This window comes from Papilio xuthus, unplaced genomic scaffold (genome assembly GCF_000836235.2).
Source record: "Papilio xuthus unplaced genomic scaffold, Pxut_1.1 DF827679.1, whole genome shotgun sequence".
Taxonomy (NCBI): Eukaryota; Metazoa; Arthropoda; class Insecta; order Lepidoptera; family Papilionidae; genus Papilio; species Papilio xuthus.
The window spans coordinates 4,175,884-4,186,035 of NW_013530970.1; the positions used below are offsets into that span (position 1 = coordinate 4,175,884).

Below are 10,152 nucleotides of genomic sequence, written 5' to 3' on the forward strand. Positions count from 1 at the left end.
GCGAGATCCGTTGGGCCGTTACGAAGATTCAAACAAACATCAATCCATCCATCTAAACATTCGTATTTATAATATAAGTAAGAAATAAGATATACTCCTAATAGTGTATAGGTAAAGATTTTAAAGTCCCTTGCAAAAACAAAGCCTTAAAGGCATATGCTCCAAAATTAATACTATAACGCAATTTCGTTATGATATTCCAACTAAACAATATAATCTAATAATCTTATTAAAGGTCGGACTCGCCATCAACGGACACAACTATTTTCATTGTTTGCTATTAATGTATTTGATTGCTGAATTGAAAACTACGAAAATTTTTGAAATTTATAATTACCACCGTAAATATGTCATACACTAAATAAGATATAAAATTGAAATGTTACATTTAATATAATCTAATATTATGCATACTAATTGTTAGAAGCGTCGTCTGAAATTGACCCTTAATGTCTTTTTCTTGTATGAGATACGGTCGAGAAACGCGTGCGCATCTCAAAAATTAAAATAGTAACATTGCACTTGCCGCGTAGTTAATTCTTACCAATTACGACCAGTCCAAAGCGGGGTGTTTCATATATAAGGGAGCACAATGTGAGCAATCGACATTCCGACTTGGGAAGTGGTTGCAAATACACGTCGCTTAGGCGAAATTCTCGAGGCGAGTACTGGATTACCAGCAGCGCCTGTGTTAGTTCGTTTGAGATCTCCGTTACTTATAAAATTAAAAATAGTAATCATGCAGTCTATGGTAAGTAAAACAAAACATCATTTTATAATACTGTACCTTAAGACTTTCTTATTTACATCCAATGTAATCAATACCTTTGCCTTTTTTTCTTACTTAAAATAAAAAAAAATATTTATTCAACCGTCATACATCGATTTTATAACATAGCATATAAGAATATTCTATATATATAAATAAAATCGGAGTGTCTGTATGTAATATCAAAAATTAAATCATATTTAGTACATAGTTGCTAATAATGAAAAATCATTTTTTATAATTCTTGCCTCTCTGTCTGTGTATCTGATAAAGTTGTGGGCGACCGTTAGTATTAACAATAATTAAATTTAAATTCAACTTTTTCAAAAACGTAGTAACACTTGCAAGTGAAAATAGCATAAATTTCACAGCCGGTAAATTAACTAAGCCATTACGAAAATTATAGAGACCCCGAAGTTTATTTGCATAATATTATCACAGCAACTTTAAACGTATATTTAACAATCAATAAAATCTGTCAAAATGGCACCGTCTAAAGGATTAATAGGAATTTATTGAATATAAACCTAAGTCTTCACTAAACTAAACTATCGAATTTTTTACAATATCCAAAAAAGCCCTTTAACATCGTGACAGATCCAGCTTAATTTTATTCCAAGGTCTATCTTGTTAATAAGAACAATGGTGTATGCAGTTTCTATCGCCCACAGATTGTCAAAAGTATTTACAGATATGCTAATTAATCTCTTAGTTACAAATGCATTTAACCAATGTCAAAATGAACTTCAATTCCTTTAAAGTGCCAATGCTTAAATGTAAAAGAACTTGGAAACTTTATCGTGTAAGTTCCATCAGTTTTTATAACGTTCGCTTTATATTTTTTAAATAGATAGTTACTTAAAGGCACTTACTTTTGTCTATGTTGATTTACACCGCGATAAAAATCTGAAATAAAAAGTAAGTATTAAACATACATTTCTTTAAATACAAGATTTGTTTTATAAGTAATTAAATGTTTGTTGTTGTTTTTTTTTACTTTTCTCAATGTTGTTTTATGAGACAATAGAAGAACGAGGAATTGTTTAAATTCCTATATCAATGATAATGTAATCGTGTAACAGTGAATGGGCGGACGTGACACGCATCTTGAATTAGAATCCTTTTCAGTGGGCGGAAAAACATTTATACGCTAAATTGACTCATCAGTTAATAATTTATTGATTATACTCTAGCTGGTGCCTGCGAAATTATCATAGTTGAGGCAAATATCGAAAAAAAAACAAAATCTGTTTTGTGCCAGTTATAAAATATATGTTTTAAACATTTGGAGGACAATCTTGGGAAAATTCATTTTTGATGTAATTTTGCAAAAATGCAAATTTAATTTAATTTTGATAAAGAGCAATATTATAAATATGACTTACGAACACAAACATTTTTAAACATTACGTTCGTGTATTATAATAGTATAAAAAACAATATTTGTAACACATAGATTATGCAAGCTGTCATAAAATTTCTATATCCACTGTCCGTACAATTTTTCATTTGACCTTCGCGTATTACAACTTCCTAACACCTTCCTCTTGGGCAAGAGCCGTGCAACAGTCAAGTGGTTTTGCACCAGTTCGCAGAATTATAATTTCACTATTGCTAAACGTTTTGCAACTCACTCCATAGGCGAGTCGATGTCAACCACGCCCTGGAATTGTTGTGCCTCCAACATAACTTTTAGAAAATACAATGATCATTAAGGTGCATTTCATTTACAGTTAGCATGAGACTACATTTAAGGATTGCTTAAGTAATCATTAAGTAGTCTTTAATATCCGAGTGCCATAGTAGATTAAACAACTTCAATGTTAAAGACATTTCATGGACAAGCAATTAAACGTGAATACATTCATCTAGGTTTAATTAGCAAAAAAACACATGTTTTAACATCTCAAATTTGGTTATAAAGTCCCAAAAACTAATAACTTGATTGCGTATATACAAAACTGTACTACTATTTATAATTTAAATAGAAAATTTATAAATAATAGTCTTAAATTGAGTCTATAAATTGTTAAGGCGAGGTGTATGTTAGTTATGAACATATTTCGTAACTGTAGCTAATGTTCCTTTTCAAATCTACATTAAATTGTTGTTGCAATGCTTTGTCTATTGATCGACACAACTATCAATTGTAATACAAAATGACAGGTTATTTGCTGCAACGCTCACCTGACATACGTTACCCTTATTTTAACTGATTGCTTCTATTCGTGCCACCTGTTTAGTACATGTTATTGCATATGGCTGTAAATTACCTTTTGCCCGCTTCTTAATTAGCTTCTGCCTACGATATTAAAAATAATTGTAGCTTATGTGTTCTTTCAGAATATGTTCTACATTTACGAAAAATTTCAGAGAGATCCGTTGAGTTAGGGAGCAAACTTATATCGCATTTATAGTATTCGTAAGATTAGAAAGATTATTTCCTAATTGTCAAGAAAACTGTCAAATCTTTATGTTATATTTTTACATGTTTGTCAAATTATTTGATATCATATTTCAAATGTTTGATGAACATATCAATCAAGCAAGTACGATTCTGATTCAAACAACAACTATATTTAACATCTCATAACTGTTTATTAAAAAAACTTATTAGCGGTATCACACTCTTATTGGAATAACATAACACAAATGAGATTCGTATAAACGTCGGACATAAACAAATTAAAACGAATTGCATAATTTAGTATTAGATCGCGCACTGCGAAGTGTGAGATTTTAACCGACTTTATTATTTAATGACATTGATTGTATCGTTTTCGTGGTTTTAAACCGAAATCATATTTAATATCAAGCAGTTCTCTACAGCATGTTGCAAAATGTTAATATTCGTAAACGTAACAAACCACAATTTCTTGTTAAGGGCTTACCTTTACGTAATTTAACTGCGTCGTGTTAAATAATTTAATGTTGCACATTTCATAGTAAATAAACTTACAAACTTTTTTCATTTTTATTACATTGTAGACTAAAGAATCACTTTAAAACTTTTAAAATTATAACTTCGTTCAGTCCATAGCATTATGGTACATTATTGATTTAAACAGCTATTATACGTGTAGAATCGAATTATTTAAAATGTAAGGTAACACTAAAATAAGTACTGTCTATTAAATTAAGAAGTATGTCAACGACTTTTACATACAATAACAATTTTCATTACCACCAAAAGAATTTACTATTCGTTTGATTGGTTTTGGCAGATCGCTAGGAAATTATCTATTTTTATTAAATTTTATAATACTAAGAATATCTCAGTATTATTTAGAAGTACGTATAGATCATTTTTTTTTGAACATACTATGCCACCTTGTCAAATTTTAATGTTAGACAATATATGAATAAGAATGATGTAGATAAAATATAAAAATATTTTAAATTTCCACAGATTATCCTAGCCGCAGCTCTGTGCGTCGCACAAGCATCGTTCTACGCCGGTGCACCGGCACCAATTCAGCTGAGCCCCGACGGCAAATATGTGCTGGACACGCCCGAGGTAGCCCACGCTAAAGCCGCCCACTACGCCGCGCACGCACAAGCCTCCACTTCCCACGGCGCGTGGGCCCCCGCTGCTGGCTACCTCGGCGCTCCCGCATACGCCGCCGGCGCTCACTACGGTGCCCCCGGTGCTGGTATGTACTGCACCTTTTACATAATATCTATTATCCCTTAATAACGATTGTAGTTATTGTGATGCTAAACATATTTTTTTTTCTACAGGTCTCTTCAAATATGGCCCCGCTCCCCTGGCCCATGACGGTCGCGTGGTTGACACCCCCGAGGTAGCTCATCTGAAGGCCGCACACATCGCCGCCCATGCCGCTGCCCACGCCAACGCCGCCCATGGCGCCCACGCCGGCGCTGTTGCACCTCTGTCTTACGCCGCGCCCCTCGCTCACGGAGCTGGCTACGCCGCTGGTTACGGCAAGTGGACCGGCCCCCCAGCCAACATCCAGCTCACTCACGATGGACAATACGTCGTAGACACCCCTGAGGTGCAGCACGCGCGCGCCGCTCACCTTTCGCAGTACGCTGCCGCCGCGCACGCGGCCGCCGCGGCGCCCGAGGAGGGACCCTGGAACCACGGACACGGCTGGCACTGAACCCCCACTACCTCTGATCCCGGCTTCTAAACTGCCTGATGTATTTTTATACAAAACTATATAAAAAACTAAAAAAAAATGTTTTTACTGTATATAAGTTCAACGTGACCTGTGTATAGCAACCGCTATTCTTAAGATTAAAAAAATAAAAATCTAATAAGTTATACAATATTTTTATTTCAAACGCTTAAACAACTGTTGAAATAATGACAACATGCTTTTGTAAACTTCTGAACGACAGAATAAAATAAATTAATTAAATGAATAATTCAAGTTGGAACATGATAATATGTATTTATTTTGTAAAAGAAAGTTACAATAAAGAAAGATAATATGGGGAAATAGAACAAAACTTCTAGAATGCCTTAATTTTAAATAAAATAAAAATGACGCAGTTTAATACTTATACATATACTGGAAGAAATAAATGAGATAGTTGCATTTTCCAAGAGTTTTAAACTCTGTGGGTATCAACAGTAAACACCAGCTCTCTGTGTCTCAGGTCATCACAGAGCTGACCGTCGTCTTCAGACAGCAACTCGTCATTGTAAATCCTATCACAGGTGGACGACAAGTGAAAGCATCTGTAATTTTGTCTGAAAAGCCTCTACATAACCGAAAAACAGGGTTGACTTTTGTATTGCAACTCCAAGCAATTGATCTGTAACTTGTGACCTAGAATTTCGTAGAAATATCTTATAAATAAAATTGATACATCCAAATTAGAAAAGTGATTCGTTGATGATTCGATTTCGTAATTTTGGAAAAAGCAAGATTAAACTGTGCAGCTACCGCTCCTTTATTGGTCAAAATATGACGTTGTCAGGATAACATTGTTAGTTCATATATTTTCCCTGGCCTTGTGATCCTTGTGGGACCAAAGAGTATATAAAATATGTGTGGGACTATAACCATATTTTATATACTCTTTGCTATAACTTCCTTCTGTCATTCATTTATTTAGTCTTTGAAATTAAAGTCAAATGACATTAGTACTCTTTGACAGGCTTTTGGCAACTCGCGACAACGCAACCGCAACGCATCGCGCCGGTTTGTTGATTTTTTGTTCTTGTTTTGTGTGGTTTATTGAAGGTAATTAATTTTATTTATATACAATTACTGTACTTTATCAATACAATTGAAACTACTGTGACGATAGCTATTTAGGTCGAAGCCTGTTGAAAATTTAGTCATCTTTCCTTACTTTTAGGCATTGTATTGTTACAATCAAAATGGCGGGTAAAACCTTTTTATGCATTAAATTCTGTAAAAGTTTAGTGTGTAGCAGGCTAGAATATTGAGGCATGTATTTAAATATACTCGTTACTAAATAATTTAATAATAACATTGTTGTATGATAATACAGTATGTGATAAATACAACAGGTTTGTGATTACTTTCATACTATCTTGAAATTTAATCAAAACCAAGCAAAACTGCGAATACTAATTAATTTTGAATAAAACGGACATTAACATTACCACAATGTGTTAATACAAACTTTTGACGAGATTAATCGTAACATTTTTACTTGTTATTATTTACTTTTGTTAAGAAAATACAATAAACAAGTTTTTATCCAGTGCTTTAAGTAAACTGTATTAAACTTACTATAAATATTTCCAGATGGCAGAAAAGAAGAAAGAGGGAGAAGTAGAAGTGGAAGATGAATATTCGGTGGAGAAGGTTTTAGACCGAAGAATTAGGAACGGAAAAGTATAATATATATTTTTATATATAACATGAACAGCAGTGAAAATATTTATACACATGCATATTTTTCTCATAATTTCTATGTAGAAAGAAAGCAAACAATTTTTATTTAAATCACCGCCAATATGATGTTAAGATCAACAATCTTCTTTTGTTAAAATTATCTTTAAAAACTGCACTAATTCACTGCCCGAGTTCACTTTTGTATGAAAAAATTATAATTTTTAAGAAAAACTGTAAATGAAATAATCTTTCAGGTAGAATATTTTTTAAAATGGAAAGGATACAATGATGAGGACAACACATGGGAACCTGAAGAAAATCTTGACTGTCCCGATCTTATACAAGCCTTTGAAGAAGCAAGGAAAAAGAAGGAAGCTGGTCCGTATGTTTATTAATTAACACTGATAGCATAATAATTATGGGTACATAATAATAATCGTACAGTAATGGGCTAAAAAGCGAGTTCAGCTATTGGTTGGTTTCTGAGACGAAAATCTGCGTAAAACATATCTTTGCCGTAATAATCTTTGACACAAAAGAGATAACAATGTGCTTCAAACAGTGTTTTTTGTCTCGGAAATCCACAATTAGATATACAACAATGACATACATATAGATTGTCTGTCTGTTGAACCAAAATTATTTAATTCTCATTCTAACTCTTATTTTATTTCCAGAGGGTAAAATAAATAAGATAGAGAAAGATCCAAAGAAACGAAAGTCTTCCGCAGCGACTCCAGATTTAAAGGGAGCTAAAAAAACAAAACCTGATGACAAAAAAGCTTCTGGATTTGATCGCGGTTTAGATCCGGAAAAAATTATTGGTAGGTATTCATAAATTCCGTTTTGAAATATCTGCAGCTTGCACATTAGAATATACTGTTATAATAATAAAAGATTAGAATTTTTTGTTTTATATTATATATTAAGTGATCTTTGTATGTGTTGCAATGCGAATTAATATACCATCAAAGTTTAAATATTAGTAAGTTAGCACATGACTAAAGAATAATTTATCCATGCAGCGAAACTTAATAAGAAAATATTGCAAATGATATTAATGACTTACCGTCAGTTTCTGAAACCAAAATATCAGTTTAAAACATATTGTTATCTCTGATTTGTAAATGAGAATGACATGCAAGTCATTTTATACAGAGATTTTGCTCTCAGAAACCTATGGTTAAAGGTAAAGTAGTATTAGTTTGCTATTTTATCACATGCAGTTACCAATAACCTATAAATTACTTGTAATGGTACCAGGTGCGACAGACAGCAGTGGTGAGCTGATGTTCCTGATGAAATGGCAAGGCACAGATGAAGCAGATCTAGTACCCGCTAAACAAGCTAATATCCGTTGCCCACAAGTTGTTATACAGTTCTATGAAGAACGACTCACCTGGCACACGCCTACACCTGATGAGGCGACTACTGAGGATTAATTTTAGGTTGGTTATTTACACATTCTGATGCTCTCAGGTTTGAAGGCACTGATCTCTATACAGAGACAGGTTATTAGCCTTGGTATTTTGTTCTTATTTGAGATAGAATATACTGCCAATAATATCAATAGGCGTCATTTCCAAGCAACAACCTATCCATGTAAAGAGATCAGTGTTTCATGATTACATAACTAGACACTTGAAACGATTTCTCGTAATGAAACTACTCAAGGGCCTCTGTTAGTGACCTTTAAACAAATTACTGTGTCAGCATTCAGCATGCTAGAAAATAAAGAAATAATTTTGTTAGGCCAGATAAAGTTGAAAACTATCTGAAATTATTCCTGATTTCTCCTTGTAGCTTGTATTATTGGCTAAATTTTATTTATCTTTGCTTTTGCTTAATTAAATTAAGTTATCAATTTTTTAAAACTAATCCACTATATACTCCAGAGAAAAAATCATTCCAATCTAGAGGTTATTTGATTACCACCCTCTTTTTTAGTTAAGGGATACACTACCTATAAAAAGGAAAAATTACAGTAAAATCTGCATAAACAAGAATTCAAGAAACCATGTTATTTTACTCTCTTATACATGTATCTAAGCTTGGCTCTTATATGGTGGTTGTCCATCGGGAGCATACAATGACTCAATAACTCAATCTCTTGCTTATAGAGGTTTCTTGCTAATCCAGGTTCAACTGTATATATTTTGATTAATTGAATATATTAACATAAAAAAATTATATACTAACTAAACAACTACCATTCTTTTTCTTGATTGTTTTAGTCTTGTCAGACTAGTTGTGGTCATCAGGTAGTCCTAGTTTCTGTCTTTTTTGTACCTAGGTATACCAGACAATATGTGAATATCACATGTAAAGACCTAATAAGTGTTATTAAAATAAAATTATTATATATTTTCAACAGGTATGCATAATGGCCAACAATATCCAGTCTTCAACAGATGTAAATTGGGATGTTACTGTCAGTTGTGCTTAGTATATAAGGATTTTAGTTATAAAACTATATAATTAGTGTATATTCTTAAATATACAGCAATAAGACTTGTAAACAATTATATTGAGAGTACAGTGGTCACTTCAAATAATAAAATTAAATATTTAAATAACTGGTGAAATAAATGACATATAAATAAAATGAAAAATTCATATTTTATATAAACCAAATTCTTTTATGGTTTTAATTTTAAACTAGATTCATGGTAGTCAGTAGCAATGTCATAGATTTGATAGATTTAACCTTAATTTCCACCATGCTAAATATTAATAGACTTTCTCTATCAACAGTAAAAATTTAGAATAATGTCAACAGGTGGTATATCTCGGGGATTTAACTTGTTCCCCTTAACCATCTCATGTGATGAACTTGAATTTATGTTATCCTAATTCGCGTGCAGAATCTATTTCACCCTACACAAATCCTAGTTATTGAAATAAGAAACATGATGTTTAAAATATTTTATCTTCTCCATCGATATTGCTACTGAATTGTGTAGATTATGAAAGTTGCTTTAAAGAACTTTGCTACACAGTATGGTGAGGGACGTTGGCAAAACGTAAAATAATGCATCACTGAATCTCATTTGTGATAACACCTGTATTTGAACGATACTGTTGTCTCGCTCACTGACAATATCATAATACCTGAGACAAAATAAAATTATTGTTTTTTTTTAATATTTGATTCAATATGTCATTTGTTTTATCACTTTATTTCCATTAGAATGTAAGTATTTTATTACACAAATCCAGTAATATCGACATAAGTAAAATCAATGTTTGGTTTATATTACTACGATTTTTTTTTCTAATTTTCCATCAGACATCACTGAATACTTTTAGCAGATTGTTAATTGTAAGTAGGATTGGACTACTCACTGACACTATCTGATTAAATTTTATTTCTAAAACAAGAGAAGCTTTTTTTTCATACAAGCATGTTAATGTAAATCATGTCATCAATTATAAATATAAACTTCAAACAAATTTATCTTCGGGACCTTGCCTAAAGGGACTCCTTTTATTAACATTTTTAGTTAATTATTCGGTTTTTTTTTTTAAATTTTATTTTATATC

General features: G+C 32.2%; 2 protein-coding genes across 3 annotated transcripts; both read left to right on the forward strand.

The window, feature by feature from the left end:
- The first annotated feature begins 625 nt into the window (after nucleotides 1-625).
- Nucleotides 626-5,057, forward strand: CPH30 (cuticular protein hypothetical 30). The gene is given in 3 exon segments (NM_001312636.1): nucleotides 626-751; nucleotides 4,179-4,422; nucleotides 4,511-5,057. Coding segments are annotated over 3 exon segments (639 nt in total). The 5' UTR covers nucleotides 626-739; the 3' UTR covers nucleotides 4,894-5,057.
- An 813-nt stretch (nucleotides 5,058-5,870) lies between these two features.
- Nucleotides 5,871-9,140, forward strand: Hp1b-l (heterochromatin protein 1beta-like protein). 2 transcript variants are annotated; one of them, XM_013312034.1, is made up of 6 exons: nucleotides 5,871-5,943; nucleotides 6,520-6,609; nucleotides 6,864-6,987; nucleotides 7,287-7,433; nucleotides 7,873-8,057; nucleotides 8,984-9,140. In XM_013312034.1, exons 2-5 carry the CDS (start codon nucleotides 6,520-6,522, stop codon nucleotides 8,049-8,051), a joined length of 540 nt encoding a protein of 179 aa, XP_013167488.1. In that variant the 5' UTR covers nucleotides 5,871-5,943; the 3' UTR covers nucleotides 8,052-8,057; nucleotides 8,984-9,140. The 2 variants fall into 2 exon arrangements, with proteins under 2 accessions (XP_013167488.1, XP_013167487.1); XM_013312033.1 differs by having other exon boundaries at nucleotides 5,878-5,985.
- The last annotated feature ends 1,012 nt before the right edge of the window (nucleotides 9,141-10,152 follow it).